Below are 19219 nucleotides of genomic sequence, written 5' to 3'. Positions count from 1 at the left end.
CGTCCTTGTCATCGTCAATCAAGATCATTAATTAAACAAGCTCAGCCTAAAGTGAGAGTGAGAGAGTCAAAAAGGGAGTGTGACTTTTGATAACAAAAATTGAAGTATAAATTTTCAGTTCATTTCAATCATTTGATTCATTGTATACATTTGTCCTGCTGCCGATCACTTATCAAGTGATCAAGTCTATCGTTGATTGAGCTCTGAAAATGAAACATTTTAAAATATAAAAATTATCGTCTCTAATGATAATTAGATTGAAAAAAAGAGTCAACCGACTCTTGAACTTAATGGTTCATTTTAATGTATGCTTTTCATACCTTTTCTTGTTTCAACGGAAAACTCAATCATTAACATTGCTGTATTCATAAAGTTTGATCAAGGAATTTACCTTTTCAGTGAATTCAACAGTTTTGTCAAGTATACCATTTGATTGGCATCTCTCGAGGTCAATCATAAATGTGAATCATTGAATAAATTTGATTGCTACCTTTTTGATTTCAAATCAATCAGTTCAAGCTATCAATTTCAAATTAATGAAATCAATGATTTCAAAATCAGATAAGAGACATCAAAAGGACAAATAAACAACTATTTTCCTTAAAATCAAATCATTTCTTATTCAATGTGATGTGACAAATTGAGAATCAAATAAATAGCTCAAAATGAACTTTTAAGTTTTGACAATTTCGACTATTTGCATCGACAATCATTTCTGTGCTTTATTTTTCATCAACTTTTTGCCAGGAACATTCAAGTTTGAATTTATCAATTGAAAAAAGTCGAAATGAAATCATTCCTGGGATTTGCATTTCATTTTCGGGCAAGTGAATGAAAGAAAAGTGTCAATAAAATCGGTAAAGTTGATGATGGGTCAAACGGAAGCAGATAAGCGCATAAAAAGGCCAATCAATGTCCGGTTTCTAATGATGTTACAAGAGATGCGTTGCTAGCCAAAAGTGAATAGATGTAAAGAGAAAGGAGAAAGTAACATCAATATTGAAGGTAAAGGTTAGGTTAGGTTGCGTTGGAAAAAGAAGAAGAAGAGAAATGAAATAAAAAAATATGAATGAAATATGAAGCTTAAATAGTAATGTCGAGTAAAAGTAAATGAGAAACAATATTAAAGGTTGTTTTCCTTCTCGTTTTCCTCACTTTCTTGATACAAACAAAGACCAACTTGCTCCACTACTCGGTGCAACATTGAGGGATTGGTTGACTGTTTGGTGGCCGGTGAATACACGATTCCAAGTAGAGAGTGAAGAGAGTAAAGAAGGCGATTGGCAAACATTTATCATTGACTCAAGAAAAAGTGATGTGTGTACGTACATGTCGCTCTGTTTTGGGATGTGAATAGGTAAAGTATCGAATAGGTAAATTTGAGGTAATCAGAATAATATTTATGGGCTTCGGTGGTTACAAGGAAAGCAAAAAAAAAAAAGTTAGATGGAAATAAAAGAGCAAGAAAAGACTCGACTCTTGTAATGAAAAAATTTACAAGTAAATATAAGAATCGTTATAAGGACAATAACAATATTATTATTATATTTGATAGTTAACCAGAGTTTGAAAGGAAGCATGAAAAGTTTTTGTAGTGACAATGGGAAGAGGAGCGATTCACGAACAAGAAGAAGAAGAAGAGAAACCAAAGTTACTAACCATTTTTGTTGCTCGAAAAAACAGAAGAAAAGCGTCGCTGAATCCAACCTCTCAGACAATATTTTTGTCCTCTTTATCGTCTTCTTCGCCTTTCACCTTTAAATGAACATAAATCAAAAATTTCGGACGCATTAATCTTGAACCTTTGCTTTCCTTGAGGTGGACTCCTTTCAACAACTTGTTGCACTTTTGCTCAACTTGGATGAACAAGAAAATGAAGAGAAGCAAAAGAAGTAGAGAAAGAGAAGATAAAAATTGATCTTTTTCTTTGTTTTCCTTTTTTTCTCGAGTCACTCTTTTTCCACTCTTGCAAGAAACTGTCAATAGATGAACATCATTTTGAACAATCTTTTCATGGGTTTGAGTCCATCAATTGATCATACGATTTGCGTCAACAAAATTCACAATCATTTGTTACTCAGTCAATTATTGATATATTTTGACTTTGAACCTTTTCTTGTCAACAGTTTTGCTTTTTGCGGTAAATATTTTACCAAATTATCAAAAGCGATTTCAGTTGAAAGTTCAATGGAACCTTAAGATTAATAGTTTTGACACTTTACACTCTTTCAAAGGTAACCTTTTCGATTGGTGAAAATGTGAGAAATTTTCAAAATGTTTCAAGACAAAAAGCTTTAAATGGATTTACATAGAAAACTGGAAAATGCTTCTGAACCCAGTCCAGTCATTGGGTAAAATGATCATGAAGAGGGCAAAAACAATCAAAGTTGGACAAGAAAATGGATTGAGGTTGAGCCCAAGTCAGTGTTACTCGAAGCTATTTTTTTTAACACTGCAAGTGTTAACCCTATTGAAGAGGGTGAAAAACCCTCATCACACAGTTTCTGTTGACCATCAATAACCTTGTTTCACCTTTTGCCTTTACACCTTAAGTTTACTTTTTTAGCTTGACTTGGTTTTACACTTTTGTGCACACAAAAAGCGAGTGTAACCACCAAATGGAAAGATTATCAATCATAATTTGCTATTATTTAGTGTCTTTCATTGGAATTTGAGATCACAATTATTTGACCATTAGAAGGGCATCGGTAAACAGAGAAATAGTGATCATTGGAATTTTGAATCTACGCTAATTAAAGTCAACAAGATTTAATTAACTGCAAGTTGAAAGGTTAACAGAAAAGTTGTTGAGATTCTTGTTAGAGTAAAACAAAGTTAACAAAAGGTAACCCATCATTTTCACCTTGTTTACACGATCATCAAGTGATATCTTCAAGTTGCCCAATGGACAAAAGTGTGTAATTCGGGTTAATCAATGCTGGTAACATCATTTTCGCTACTCGGCACACCTCGTAATGTTTTTTGTTTTATTTATTTTCCTTTGCTCGCTCCGTTCCAAACAACTTTCTTACCTTTTCAAATGAATGTCATTCATTTTCATGAGTGTTTAAACTAATAAATAAATCATAAAAACAACAAGTAAAGTTAATTGCAGAAGTGAAAACATTCTCACTTTGGCTTTACACTTTGTTTCAATTTTCAGCGTTTCTTTTGGAAACTCTGGTCGGTCTTAAGTATTGACGGTTCAAAGTGTATGATGAGCTAAAGAGCGTATAAACTGTCTTGCAATCGGAAAATTTAGACTCGAAAAGGAAAACAGAGAAACAACAAACTGACCTTTCCTCAAGTCGAAAGCAAAAGAAAGAAAAGGTAAAAGGTCAACAAGGGTCAATGTTTTACCTTCCTTCCTGTCTTTCTTTTTCTTCATCATTTTGACCTTCCATTCATTTATACTTTTTCAACCTTTTCTTATAGACTCTTTCGCTTGAAAGAAAAGACTTGACTTTTCAAAACTTGGAAAATTACATTTGAGTTACAAACAAATATCAAGTCGACAAGAACATTGACGAGTTTAACCAAAATCGAAAGCCCTGCAATCCAAAAAATCAACTTTCATTTTCAATATCATGAAGTACAACTTTCTCGTTGAACCATCAAAACATAAAACAAGAGCTAAAAATTTTCATTCAGCGACAGAAATGCTTCAAAATTTTGCTCTTGTACTTGTTCATGTAAAAATGAAATTAGTTAAAATCAATCAAAATGAGCAATAATTTTTCGAAAATCAGTTCAAGCATTTAAAGCTATCAATATCATCTCAATCAACCAACAACGGTAAACATTAATCTAGCTCAAATGTAACCTTAATAATAGGAAGAAGCAGTTTTATTAAATTATTGGTCTGATCGGCCACTAAACACTTCACAAACATCAACCTCCAAAACCCTTTTCAAGCTTCAATCTTAATCTCTTTTCCTGTAGATATTACATTGTCTACCTTTTCCTCTTCGTTACTCCCCCTACTCCTCCTCCTCCTCATCCTTCGTCTTTTCTTCTTCTTTTCCACTATTCTCTTTGTCTTTCTTCCTTCCTCTTTTTTCACCTTCATTTCAATATCAACCTTGATTAGTCTTCTTTTCCTTTGGCTGGTAGTCAACATTCAACTTTACCATGTTTATCTTTTTCTCCATCCTCCCCACTATCATCATAATTATCATCATCTTTCCATATCATCAGCTCATTTAACTCTTATCCTTCTCAATTGGTGTTTTCATCTTGAAAGGTAAATTACAGTTTATCAGGAAAAAGTGGCCAAAAGAAATGATGTTCATCTACTTTTCACAAAATCCCTCACACACTGAAACCAAATGGAAATAAGGCGCAAAAATGATCCACAAAAACACATTTTTCTTCCTTAAACAGTAGACCTTTCAATTGTTGAATTTTTGTTTTGTTTTCCAAAAAAAACGAAGAAAAAGAAACAACTTATAATTGTTAACATTTTTCTCAGTCACATCTTTAACTCTACCTTTACCAACTAAAGGAAAACAACTCAAACTGTAAATCTAATTTATCATGATTATAGCCTGTGGTAAAAGTATAGTTCAACACATTGTAATCAAACCAATTTTCACCCTTGAAATATAAACGTAAAAATGAAATATTTACTCAATGAAATTGAACCAGAAAAGTCTCAACTTTTAGTTTTCAATTGAAAAATGTTTGTCAGTACATTTCGATACAATAAAAGAGCCAAGATGAGCAACCGAATCGATAAAAATTTAAAACTTATTTTCACATTTTATTTTCCAATTCGTCCAATTTGAACTGAAACGTTTATCTGTTCACTCTCGACTTGATCACGACTCAGCCTCTCAATGACTCAAAATTGTGATGTAAAGATTTTACATGTTCACCAGTTGTTGAATTAGATGTGGAACTTGTTTTTAAATGAAAACTTAACTTGTCATTAGTTTCACTAGAAGTGCACAGTTAGTACCTGAGCATTTGTAATCATTTTAAGGTGAATTAATGCACGATATTCGAGTAGGAAAATGATTGTGTCTTCTCAGCATTTAGTCAACCTTGAACCATTTCCTTTTTTTGGCCAAACTTCGATCATTATTGTATTCAATTTAGCCTGGCTCATTGTATGGTGCAAAGAGGTTTTGTGTCATCGATATGCATCAATGTGTTGAACCGTGCTGAGCCACCAACACCACATCAATACAATATATTCCCATATGCTACCCACACACATCATAAAAACAGAGTCAATATTCCATTATTATTATTATCATTATTATCGCCATCAACAACAATATTGCTTGTAACCTTTATCTTTAAAACGAAGGCACAGAGAAATCGATTGACCCAGTAAACACTATTTTTATAATACAATATTTGCTTCCCTTTTGCTTGTTAACCTGAAAGGTAAAAACACATTTTCAAGGTGAACTCTCTCTCTCTCTCTCTCTCTATCTTCTCTCTCTAAACATTTCAACAATAATCATTGATCATAATTATAAAGTGTCTTTCAAGTGCAACAAGGAAACTAAACTTGAACCTCAAGTTGACAAAAGAACCACAGGAGTTCAACGTGCCAACACACAACATCGTTGTTTCTTAAAGAAACAACGAAACTACATTTTCTTTTCTCGTAACATAATCTTGATTAATTTTCCATTTTTTAGAGAAAAAAATTCTCCCCAATCAAATTCCATCACGAATGAACATTTTTATCAGAATTTCAATTTTACAATTTTTCCGAAACTGCTTTACCTTGTCAATGTTTAGAAATGAACATTTTGCAAAAGTAAACAGATTGTATTGAAATGGTGAAACCACAGCATAACCTCCTTACATGAACACAATGACAATGATACTAAATAAATCACCAACTCTCTCCTACTCTTTACCTTTACCTTTGAGTAGCTCAAAAGAGCCAAAACCAATTCTAATAGAGTAACTTGCCAAAGGTAATATTTGATAATAAATTATCAATTGACGCTCCAAAACGAGATAAAGGGCAAGAAAGAGAGAGAGAAAAAAGAAGAGAAAAAAATATATCAAATAGTTATTCTTGACATGAGTATAAACTGGGATAAAGTGGAAAAGGATAAATATTTTTTTTCTTTACATTATTTTGTCCAACACTGAAAAGTGGTAAAAAAAGGGCAACAATATTGTTCTGTTCCGGTTGAAAATTGAGAAAAGGTAAATCGGCTTCCATTGGCACCTTTGTCATGCATTGATATTATTTTGCATTTCAATCGATTGAACAAGCCAACCAATGTGATATTAAAAGAAACGATTAAGAACCAATGTAACAAGAAATATGTAAAGAGAGCAAAAAAATGCATTTCCAAACTCACTGCTCTTTTGGTGCCAATATTGAGGTGAAATTGTTTCTCTTAAAGGTAAGCGAAAATTGAGACTCGAAAATTGGCCACAATGGACACACTAAAAGAAAAGCGAAAATAGAATAAAAAACTGAGTCGCACTTTTACGGCTGAACAAAAAGCGAAACCAAAGCATCTCTGAGAGAATCGAAAAAAAGGTAAAAAATTTTGAACCAATGTATTTATAAATATGGAAGTTTGAAAATTGATTTTACCGGAAAAGGTGTTGAGAAGAGAGGCAAAAGAGGATAATGTTTACGGTCCAAAAAAGTGGGTAAAGTGTAAGTAGGAAAATAATGCGCCAAAAAATGTCTTCTGTTACGCTTGTCCAATCTTTCATTATCAATAAGATGAAGGAATATTTTTCTTCTTCTTCTTTTCTCTCTATCTTCTTCATTCTCAGTGTCCTTTGCCTCTTTCATTTATTCCTCGAATTTCCTTTTTATTCTCAAAAAATTGACCTTTTAAAGCTTTAAATTTCTCCGTCTCTTCGGGCCACCTTCCGTTTTAGAGTACAAAAACGTCTAAACTAATCGGGCCAATATATATTTACTAATAGAGCATCTTTCAAGTGGATCCTTCATTACAATGAACAGTCTCGAGTATTTATCTTTTTTCACTTCATCTTCGCACTCAACTCACTTATCTTTATATATCTTCTTCACTAGCAATATTTAGTCGTCGCTATTCATCCCAAGTGTACTCTTTTTGTTGTAGCCTTTGAATAAATAGATAAATGATTAACTTGAATTTCGATAAACTCGACTCTTTATCGAGGTCACTTGCGATGTTACACCTTGAACAAAGACTTAACAAATGCTATTATTGTATGTTTATTACCTTTCAACTTTTTCTTTTGCGCTTCATTACAGCTTCTTTGTTTGATAAAATTTGTTTTCGTTTTTCTTACAACTGAATGTCGCTGAAAGTGTCAAAGACAATTAGAGTTGATTTACCTTTTCCTCTCTGAAAATGCAACATTTTCTCATTTTCGAGGTTTGCTTTAATGCAACTTGTGATAAACTTGTTTATGTTGAATTTTTAAATGAATAGATTTATCATTGGTTCAATTCGTTACTAAGTGTTACCAAATGACAATATTTTTATTTCATTGTTTCATTTTCAATGTTGATTCAATCATGCGGTTTATAAAAAAATTGTTATTCAATATAAATTGTCGATTCAGCAATCGATAAATTTTAATCTAAATTGAAACTGCCAAAATGATAGCTTAGACACAATCACGATGAATTCAGAGTTGAAGGAAAAATTTAACAAGTTGTTTGATTCAGTAACATTTATTGCATTCTTTGGTAATGATTTTAAAAAAAGATTCAAGTTCGATTTAAATAAGTCTAGAGTTTGAATTCTACATCAGCCATGATTGAAACACAACCAATTTCAGCATCCCTGTAATACCAGCGAATGACCAACCCATATTTACCCTGAAAAATTTGAGAAAGAAAGTATTTAGTTAATTCTGTTTGGTGCAGAAAAGGCAAATCATCTTATTTAGCTCAATGCGTCAAACTTTTGCTATTCAAGTTTCAAATATATAGAATTAGCTTTTGAAGTTTGTGGCAAAACCAGACTTCTTAATTAGAGTTTGCAATATTGAATCTTTAATTGAAATAACTTACCGAAGCAGCAAATTGAAGGGCTGCTGACATAACATGTCCGATATCTTTGAGTGGAATCGGATAAGAGACGTTTCCCATGTAACGTCCAACTTGCATTTTGCAACTTGGTGGCACCTTGAGTTGAGCAGCAAAAGTATTGGCCAGATTTTTATATGAATCTACAAAATAGCAAAAAGAACCAGAACAGCTTCCAACATCGCTCCTACATGGAATTTTGACACTTGCTTCAACACCAAGAATTGAAAAGTACCTTCTGAATTCAGAGCTCATTGTAACTTCTTCGTCTAAAGGATCGAGAAGACTGAAGTCAATCTCAGCTTCAATTGAATTGTTGCCATCAACGAACACTTTGTCACCTTTGACATTGAACTTGCGCAAAACCAATGATCTATCAGCTTGACCACAATCTTCCCAGTTAATGGCACCAAAGGTTAGCAATGGAAGTAAACAGTAGATGATTAACCGAAACATGATACAGAATTTTTTCCTAAGCAACTCAAGTTTTCAGCTATTCAGATGCAATGAGTCAACTGAAGTAAAAGCAACAATAAATGAATCACATTGTGGTTAGTTTTATACTAATTTTAGGATTCATCTTTGATTAAATAATCACGGCTTTTCAGCAGTTAATCTTTCATTTCTCTGATATTTCCACCATTTTTCCAATAAAATAATCTAAAAGCAGGAGATGAATATAAGATAATATTTTCAACGACCTTGCGAAAATTTTATTTCTTTTCAATAAATTCTTGAATATATGAACAGCATTATATCATTGATAATAATTTTTGAGCTTCCAGTGTTGATAGTCTATGATGTATCTTCTGTTGCATCATGAATTAGTCCAGTTTTCCAGCTATTCAATCTTGAAACAATGCAACAGTTGACTGAATAGCTTTTCAACTGGGCTAACACATTGTCTTGTCCGATCTGAAATGAGATTAACGAAAATCTTGTAAACAATTGAGTTCCAATTAAGTCTATTTCGTTCTAAAAATAAATTAAATTTGATTATAAAGATATGATTAATTTTTGTAAAATAATGAAGATAATAAAGCTTAGTGCAAAAGTATCGGGAAAATTCATTTTAATTACCAATCACAACGATTTATCAGGATTGCGAGTACAAACACAAATTGAAAACTCACTCTGACACGTTAATTTGAATGGAAATGTCCAATTGAAATTTCTTTGTTAATCAGTTAATTGCCATATTTCAACCATTAACACTGAAAAATCATAAATTAAGTTAACGATTGAATAATTAATATCTCACAGTGGAAATAAAGATGTCTTGAGTTATTCATTTTTCAGCTCATTCAAATTTGGAAAATATAAACACAGGTCTAATTGATCTTCAGTAAATAAACAATGAAACTAAATTACGGTTGTCAAATAATCTCTTGATTCAGATTCAGAAGTGATTTTAGCATTCTTTACGAATTTCTATTTCTCATCTCATAGTGCAAGCAAATCTGAGGATAAAATAATTGAGAATTGAGCCCATTTTAGCTTTGAAATGAAAAGAATATTTCACGATCATAATTTAGTTTCATTGTTCATTTACTTGTGAGTACTCTACTAAGGGATGAGAAGTAAAGCAACACAAAGTGATGTGATTCAGTAATAAATTCACCAATAAATTACTTATTCAGATCTTTGATGAGAACAATTCACTTTAATTATATTTGCGCCCAAATATTGAAGGCACAAGGTAAAGGCACAAATATTAGAGGCTCAAAAATATGAGAGAGATGCTCATCAAACACTGAAAAATTTTCTTGATTGTTGATACAATACCAAATTACACATAAATTAAATTAACTTACTGTTGACCATTTAAAGGGTGATTTTTTTAGTTGTCCGAGAGGTAAACACTGAATGAACACAATTGGATAAAGATAACTGCAGTGATTGATAAAAAAATTGAAATTAAAGCCCATCTTCTGATCTATGTGATTATTTAGGTAAATTTATTGACACAGCGATTAGTATTAATTGGTCAGTGATATATTGATCAGAAGATGGCGTTTATTTTCAATTTTTTTTATCAATCATTGCAATTATCTTTATCCAATTGTGTTCATTCAGTGTTTACCTCTCGGACAACTTAAAAAATCACCCTTTATATCGAAATTAAAGGAAAAGGAAAGAGCTAATGAAAAGTAAGGGAAAACTAAAGGGTGACTGATAATGACAAACTGTAAAAGGAGAAGAGACAGTTGGTGAAGAGATCCCTTACATACTGAAGAGCAATTGGACGTGAGCTTTAGTTATTCAAGTTTACATGAACTGAAAAATGAATAACTCAAGATATACACATGTACTTGTTTCCACAATGACTGATCCAGTTCATTTAAACTCGCACTCCTAAATATCCTAAACTCAGGCCATTATCATTGAAAAAACAGAGACATAAATGAAGTTCAAGTTTGCGTGGACTGAATGATGAATATCTTGTGATGAAAACAAGACCACCATTGAAATCTGGTCTTATTCATCCTCAGATAATAAACAATGAAACTTAAACATGATGTTTGAATCATCTTTTTATTTCGAAGCTGGAATTCATTTCCCAATTATTTTGTTCAAAGATTTAGACTTTGTTCCGCCTGAATAATATTCAAAATGGTTTCAGCATTCTTTAGGAATTCTCACTTGAGCCATTCATTTACATTTTTAGCTTCCCCTAGCTTCTGGACTTCGACTAGCTTATATGGTACAAAACTTTTTTTAGGCTTTCCATCACACTGTTTGTGTTTACTTTAACCAATTTTACGAACGACTGTGAGTCATCTTCTGTCACTCAATTCATGATACGAACAATGGATACTGTTTTGATCGACTCTCCTTTTAGCACTTGCAACCAAACCAAAAAAATTGATTCAATAAAATGCAAGCTCACTTTAACTTCATATTTTCCTCGAATCATGTTGTCTATTTGATTAAACAAGGCATTTCTTTGAAGTATGGCCAGCCCATAACGAAAAAGCGGATGCAGTAAAGGTTCTTATTTCTCAAGATCAACAAAGAAAATCAAGAAAGCCCAAAGAAAAATAACGGAAAATTGAAAAATAAAGAAGAGAAATATAAACGAAACAAATCAACAAATTCAATCAAAAAATTATCATGTTGATCTAAAATTTGAATTGACATATTTTATTGAAAAATGTGTATTTTTTCTGCTGAAAAAATGGTGTTGAATATTTATTTTCTTTTTATCCATTTACCTATAGTCAATAGCTTTCATTATGCTTCCACCTCTGAACCCAATTATTTTTGTCAACCTTTTGTCTACAATTAGAGCAAAGGTCCCATTGATTTCTAGTGATTCATTTATTTGAGTTCTTGGAAATATCTATCAAATAAAATTTTATTAATCATATTCCCTGCATGTGCAACTCCCTCATTAATCACATCGATGAAATTGATTGCATGTTTGCAACAATAACTAAATGCAATGTATCTATTACTCTAATATTTACCAAACAAATGAGTCAACTTTTATGAATCACAGTCAAACCCTTGTATTACACATACTTTAGACTTAGTTGCAAAAAAAGGAAGCAAAACTTATTACTCAGACCTTCGTCAGAAGTGTGACTCACACATGGTAATTCTGTTCTTTTGAATGAAAAAATAATATAAAATTCAAAGATCTGCAAGATGGAAATGGGAGCAATAGAAATCATTATTGGTCAATATTAAGTATTATCTTTAAGAATCAAAGCAGACTTGTCAATCGTTACAAAATCGAGAAGGACTTTCAGCACTTATAAGTGTTAAGTTTGCTGCTGAAAATTATGTGTTCAATTACACAGAAAATTTAGGTGCATTTAGATCATGAGTGTAAAATGTTTGGAGTACTTTGGCATGCAAGAAAACGTGGATAAAATCAAAGGAACGAGCAAAAAGTCCACAAGTCAAAAGTTAGAAATTTAACGAATGTTGAAATGAGCCTCAGAAAAAGGAAATGCCGTCTAGAAAGATTGTCTCGAAATTAGAAGTGAAGCCACCGAAATATAGCAAATAACTCAAGTACAATGATTTTCTGCTAAAATCGATACTCGAAATGATCACAAGGTCCAACATCTTGTTTCTGGATACAATTAGTAACCAATTATTTCCACTCTATTTGAACAGCATGAAAGCCATTTACTCACTAATTGCTAGTGTCCAAATTTAGTTACATAGAAAGTTAGGATGGGTTCAGAAGGTGAAATCGAAGCAAAATTGTATTCGACTTCTTTCATAAGATACTGTAACAGCACAAAAGTAAGTACAAAAATACAGTAAGAGTTATGGTATCAGACCTCAATCGATGAAAACCAAAAATATTGGTTCTTTAACTAATCCGGAAAAGTACTCAGTACAGCAATTTGTGTCACAAATGCTAGTTTTAACTTTGATTTTTGGAGTTCGAATTGGAGAATCTTCGTTTTTGGTTTCTTTCACTTTCACCTTGACTCCATTTCAATGAAAAATTTTAGTTTCGATTCTAACCAAAATTTCGCATTTTCAATATTTTCTAGTTTTTACTTTACAAAGTGATAATTATTGTTGGACTGTTTCGAAAGGTCTTTCCGTGAACATGACGTGATAATATTATAATCACTTAGAAATAACATTTTGAAAAATTAACCAGATTCTAAGATAGCAATATCATCTTGAATTCAACCATCAGCTTTCCTCAGATTGAAGCAAGTTGAAACTCACATGAAAATCTATAAACCTTAAGACCAACAAGAGCGCATTTTAGGATAAAATATGGAATTAATCAGACACCCAGCAATCAACAGTTTCAACGTTAACATAGCGCCATTTAGCAGCAAGTTGAAAGCTTGAAGCTTCACTTTTAGAAGATTTATAAGCATAAGAATAAAGGGAAAGCTTGAGGCGTCATTATTATCATCATTAAAGCCATTCAGTTCATGAAATTATCTTGTTCGAAGGTAATGATGATATGTGGTGGGTGATTCTTTGATTAAACGAAAAGTGGTCAACATGGAACAAGAAAAGTTAACTTTTCTCTTTACCTCAACATTACCATTTAATGATAATACCTTGCAGGTAACTCGAATAGCATTTACTTGTTGAAAATGTTGCTTTTCTTATTCACGTTGTGTGAGGTTTTCTTGTACAAACCTTTAATAATCATTATTCATTATTCATTATCATTATTACTTTTCACTTCTAATTTTGTTTTATCACATTTACCTTGTTATGATAATTTGATAGGAATCACCAATCATTGGTGTGTTAATCACATAATAAATGTTAACATCGTAACCAAATCGTGATGGAAAACAATTTTCCCCATTTTTAGGTGATTTGCCTTTACCGACCTTTACGATCAGATATTTTCTTCCAGAGTTTCCATCATTTTGCAAGTGTTGCCATTAACTTTAATTTTGCACTTCAACAACACCAAGCCCAAGCCGACATTAGATTACACCTAAGCTCATTATGACCTCAGGTCTTAATACAGTAAGGCTACAAACGTATAGAAGAAGAAAAATGTTACTCAACACAAAAAATAGAAAACAATCTTTTCTCTCTTCTCAATCAATTTCATCGATCATCTTCATTACTCATTGAACTCTAGAGACGTGCTTAGTGCACAGAAAACGATGAAACGCCACTTAACATGGACACACACTTCGAGACTTGGGTGGCCTTGGTTTTCACTTTTAATCACCTTTTCTTTGTGCTTTTACAGTTTAAATTTGATTAATTTTTTGCGCCTTACTTTGACTGTTTCATTTACCTTTGTACAAAGTCAAGTAAAAGGTTCATTTAAACTCATAATGATCACAATTACCGTTAAAAAGATTACGATTAACTAACCTCAATTACCTTTACCGGTACAAAGAATCACTTAACTGTTATTTTCCAAGTAACATTATTAATCAGTTATCACCATCCATATCAAATTAAAAGGAAAACAAAATGATATTGTGATGAGTTTTTTGTGTTTCACGCTTTTTCATCACGAATTGATGCTTCACTTTTAATTGTTATTTCAATATTTCAAAACATTCAAATCTCTGGAATTAGTTTTTTCTCGTTTCTAGTTTACAATCAAATACAAATCCTGGTCTTTCATCTCATCAATAGCATTGATCTAATTCATTTCTGTGTTTGTTTGAATCATCGAATTTCCATATTTCCTGTTCTTCATGTTCCTCGATTTTCGTTCAAATTAAGAACCATTTCATTTCCAATTCATTACTACCGACTATATTGAAATTGAATAAATATGACTAATTTCACCCATAAATGGATATAAATTGAAAGCTAGTAAACTAACTCTATAAACCCAGATCTTGTCACAAATTTTTGGGCGTAAATATAGAATGGCGCGTTTCTTATCGCATCACACCACCAGTTAAATTCATTTCATCATTTTTTGTCAAAAAATCAATTTCGAATGTTAATCAAATGGAAAATTTGCCAAATTATCAATTTATTGTCGAGTTATCGCTAAGGAATGCACTTCGACTTTTGATAATATTTTAAAAAAGAGTTTCTAGGAAAAAACTGTTGATGTGTCAATTGAAATTGTATTTGAAAATTGATGAAAAATCGCCTTCCATTGCCAATGATAACTGGAAAATATTGCTTCAGATCAACAGGTTGTACAAATTATCTCAATTTAATGCGTTTTTGTTTTCCATTTTTTGTTTCGTACCTTGTTATTGTTGTTGAAATTTTCACCGTCTTAACCAATTTAAAGACAATTAATTACCCGAAAAAAAAGGAAAATGAAAAAAAGGTAAGAATCGGGAATCACGAAGTTTACCTTTTCTTGTATTTTTCATCTCTTTACTGAGGAACCTTCATCATTTACCAATAATGATGATGATTGCTGATTAACTGATTATAATGAATGATAATGCATTTGAATGTCACGATTTGTTTACAAGTTTAGTGAAAACTCGCTCAACACCCTTTGGTGTGTGTTTAACTGGTCAAGAAAACGATAAGTTGCTGATTCGTTTTAAATATCAATCTTATCTTGTTTACTCAATTTCAAATCAAGTAAACATGATTGATATTATTCAGAGAGAAAAAGTTGAGAAAAATTAATAACTTCATGCTTACATTTGATCATTATTTGCATCATTATTTTCAATTCTCATTTCTTCTTCTTACCTTGTTCTGCTATTAATAGCAAGCTCAAGATAATTACCGATTGCTGAATCGTAAGAAAATATTGACCTTTTTTCAATTAATGTCAACTCATGAAGAGAGCAACAACTTGTTACAATATAACAATGCAAAATATTGCATAAAATTATCACTGATAACAGCACCTCAACCTGAAATCAGATTGTTACTCATTCAAAACAACTCATTGTTATGAAAATATTTCTTTAGTTGATTACACAAACTCAGTCAACTATCAAAAGATTAATCATGAAATCATCAAAATAATTATCGATAACCAGAGATGAAAATGAATATCAAAATACAAATCATTCAAATTAACTTGGATTTTTCTTTAATGAGTTACTGGTTTGAACATTTGAGATCTTCATATTCATATAAGATGATTTTTTGCACAGAAAATAAGTTTAGCGCTAAATATTAGTTGACTGACTTGAAGCATTTCGATGAAACGAGAAATTGCCGAAAATGCTCGCTATCATTTCTAGAGCTTTTTCTTACCTGACCTCAGTTGAAGGAAAGAGTTTGATTGTAGATCAAACTCAATTGCAATCAACTCAAGATCAATTGCATTTTTTTAACCAGATGAGGTTCAATCCATATTGTTTAATATCATGCAAATACAACAATGCAACTAACTTCAAGGTTTTGGCTTCGATTAATGTTGTTGATTGCACTGATTTACTTTCATCAAAACAATGTGTCATTGAAAAATCAGCCTTACCTGTGTTGATAATGCATCATTAAAGGGGAGATGGAAGCTATCTGATGTAATCATTACTCACATCCTAGAGTTATATTGGTATTTAAAGAGCATCTTTAATGAACAAAGTTACAGTCATCATTCAGTGCTTCAATTGTTTAATTATAACACTAAAGCATTCCTGTGTTTACACTTGAATCTGAACCAATTTCATAATTAAAGTTTCAAATCAATCATAAAGTCTTTCATCATGATTCTCAATTTATTTGTTTACTGTTTACTTCCAGCATTAATCTCTTGCGCTGTCAACTGGGAAGATTGTGGTCAAGCTGATAGATCGCTGGTCTTTCACAAGATAAACTTTAAAAGTGATGCAATCGTCATCGATGGTCATAAACCGATCGAAGCTGAAGTCGACTTTTCTGTACTCGATCCATTCGACTATGAGGTTACAATGAGCGCTGAACTGAGACGATACTTTTCAATTCTTGGTATCAAATCAAGTGTTAAAATACCTTGTATTAATGATGCTGGAAGCTGTTCTGGTCCATTTTGCTATTTCGTCCAATCCTATTCAAACCTGGCTCGTTCCTTTGCTGATCAACTTCATGTGCCATTCGACTGTGCGATAGAGAAAGGCCGTTATAAAGGCAACATCACCTACCCTATACCGACCAACGTCTTCAATAAAATTCCTACTGTGATTACAAATAATCTCTCAGTAAGTCTTTTATTGTCAGTTATGAATAAGCTCATTATATTTCTAAATCTTATTATATATTCTCTTAATTTTACAGGGTAAATATGAGCTCGTAATTCGTTGGTACTTTGGAGACCAAGAAGCCGGTTGTCTTGCAATTGGATCTGCATTACAAATTAATCCTTAAATTATTTTTTTTTCTATTCTTTGCCAAAATATCTCACTCACTTTAACTGAACATATCACAAAATATATTTTATTAATTTGCACCGAGTTGCTGTAAATTTTTAATAAAAAGTACAAATAATTTTTATCTGCAAAACTTTGATTCTGAGTTTATTTTCATAATAACGGTTTGCTTCAAAATCAATTTGCATTGCCAAAAATATTCCCATTTGTTCGTAAGCAACGAAAAGAACAAACCTTTTGTTTTTCTCCATATTATCTTCAAAATGGCCTGAATTTATGAATGTCCAATCATTTCCTTTATATGGCTCTATCTGATTATCATTAGTTCAGATCAAAGGAGTATCTCATCTCAGAAAGAAAAGGTGAAAACCGCAACGATGTCGAGCACGCATTTTGTCTTCAAAGACACAAACTTGAAATTGACTCATTGATTCGACAAATATTTTTAATTCAGGACTTTCAGATTAGATTGTTTTAAATGCAATTTTCATGCTAAAATCATCTAATTAACATGATCAACATTTTCTTAGAACTCAATCCATGAACCATTTCAATTTGGTTAGCAATCAATGGTTGAATAATGATTTATGATGAATCAATGATTAAACTACTGAAGTTTATTTAAATCTTCGTACACCAAGAAAGTACATGATTGAGCTGTTGAGGAGCTAATGTTTCAATGTCAAAATAGATCAATATTGCAAATTTTAAACTGTTTTTAAATTTAGATCTCATGAAGCAATAAAATTATACAGAAAATAACCTTGATGTGCATCACTTGCTTTGGAAGCAATACTTCTCAGAATGAGATTTATTTTCCTGGAAGCTAAATCAAAAGTGGTTATTCTGTTGAATTTGATAAAGCATTCTAATCTGATAAGTCACATTTAAAACTAATGTGAGTTACTATTTAAACATCATTCAAGTCTAATTCATCTCATAGTTAAAATCGTAGAAATTTCTCCAATTCTAGAACTAAGTTTCAGTGAAAGTTTTCATATAATGTTTCAGTTAATCGTCTTCTGTTTACTTCCATTATTCGTTTCTTGTGCCATCAACTGGGAAGATTGTGGAAACGCTGATAGATCATTTGTCTTCAGAAAGTTGAACTTCAAAGATCAGAATTTGGTCATCGATGGCAAGAGCCCGATTCAAACTGAAGTTGACTTCAGTTTACTTGATCCTGTTGACAAGGAAGTTACATTAAGTGCTGAGCTCAGAAGATACTTTAACATTCTTGGTGCTGAGCAAAGTGTTAAACTTCCTTGCATAAACGACGTTGGAAGCTGTTCCAATAACTTCTGTTATTTGGTTCAATCTTACGAAACCGTGGCTCGAACCATTGCTACTCAACTGAAAGTACCTTTTAACTGCGAGATGAAGTCAGGTCGATATTCAGGAAACATTACTTATCCTGTTCCATTGGATGGATTCAGACCATTGCTTTCCGCTCTTAGCTGGGCAGCTTCGGTAAGTTTCATTCCGTTAACAAAACTCTTTCTAGAGAACAAAGTAAAGATATACAATTTTGTTCACGATATTTCGCCTTTAATTCAATATTTTCATTTAATTTTTGGATTTCAGGGTAAATACGAGTTTATTGTTCGATGGTACTTAGAGGGTAACGAGATTGGATGCCTTGCTGTGTCAGCTGATTTACAAATCGATGTATAACCTTTTTCATCAAACTTCATGTACCATGGATAACAGATAACCGTAATTCAATTTTCAATTCAAGCAAGGCTTAAATGAATGTAAAGACTTGAGCTTCAAAAATGTTGTATATGTTATTCAAAAAAATGATGCTCGTACCCTAAACTGTATCATTATTAATACTCAGCCTCAGATTTTTTGTAAAATCATTTGAAGAAATTAAAAAAATGTTCATAAAAACTGATTTTGCTATGCTTACTCGATTTGCATTCTTGAAACTAAATTGCTGCAATTAATTAGCTATAAATTACTGAAAAATGGAAAATAAACAAAAAAATCCAAGATGACATTTTACCTACACAGTCAGGTTGGATGGCAACTTCGAGAGATGTGTAAACATTTGAATTTAAAACTTCGTGGCATTTGGATAGACAATGACTCTTTCATTGTCTTATCGAATAGAATCAATGGGAATTTTATTTTGTCAGAATGAAAATTTTGCACCTAACATGATAAAGACCTTTTCCTAGAACTCAATCTCATTTCAATTTTGTAAGCAATTCATGAACACGTAATAATTAATTGATTAAAATTGATTGAAACAATTGTCCATTAAGAAAGCTCATTTGTTTCTTTGAGTGACGATGAGTAAGCAAAGAATCGTAACTTTATGGAAAATGTTATCATGCAATTCGCCACGCGCAAACCTCATCGCACCACATGTACATGATTATGAATATAATTATCTTATATTTATCACTCACTATCAAATCGACAAAACTGATTTCAATGAAACAAGCGA

The 19219-nt window shown here is 31.9% G+C and overlaps 3 protein-coding genes across 3 annotated transcripts; 2 read left to right on the top strand and 1 right to left on the bottom strand.

Moving 5' to 3' along the window:
* Window positions 1–7653: 7653 nt before the first annotated feature.
* Window positions 7654–8538, bottom strand: LOC107370670 (uncharacterized). The gene is made up of 2 exons (XM_015938639.3): window positions 8003–8538; window positions 7654–7807 (listed from the first exon to the last, which is right to left on the bottom strand). The coding sequence occupies exons 1-2, from the start codon at window positions 8471–8473 to the stop codon at window positions 7718–7720; spliced, it is 561 nt and encodes a 186-aa protein (XP_015794125.2). The 5' UTR covers window positions 8474–8538; the 3' UTR covers window positions 7654–7717.
* A 7479-nt stretch (window positions 8539–16017) lies between these two features.
* On the top strand, window positions 16018–16897 carry LOC107370667 (ganglioside GM2 activator). The gene is made up of 2 exons (XM_015938635.3): window positions 16018–16596; window positions 16673–16897. The coding sequence occupies exons 1-2, from the start codon at window positions 16126–16128 to the stop codon at window positions 16760–16762; spliced, it is 561 nt and encodes a 186-aa protein (XP_015794121.1). The 5' UTR covers window positions 16018–16125; the 3' UTR covers window positions 16763–16897.
* Window positions 16898–17396: 499 nt separating this feature from the next.
* Window positions 17397–18661, top strand: LOC107370273 (ganglioside GM2 activator-like). The gene is made up of 2 exons (XM_015938262.3): window positions 17397–18234; window positions 18349–18661. The coding sequence occupies exons 1-2, from the start codon at window positions 17767–17769 to the stop codon at window positions 18436–18438; spliced, it is 558 nt and encodes a 185-aa protein (XP_015793748.1). The 5' UTR covers window positions 17397–17766; the 3' UTR covers window positions 18439–18661.
* Window positions 18662–19219: the final 558 nt, after the last annotated feature.

The sequence above is a fragment of the Tetranychus urticae genome, chromosome 1, assembly GCF_039701765.1.
Source record: "Tetranychus urticae isolate SD_2017Ah chromosome 1, NJAU_TeUrti_SD_1.0, whole genome shotgun sequence".
In the NCBI taxonomy this organism is placed as follows: Eukaryota; Metazoa; Arthropoda; class Arachnida; order Trombidiformes; family Tetranychidae; genus Tetranychus; species Tetranychus urticae.
Note: the sequence above shows the minus strand (reverse complement) of the source record. Positions and strands in the feature narration are given on the sequence as shown.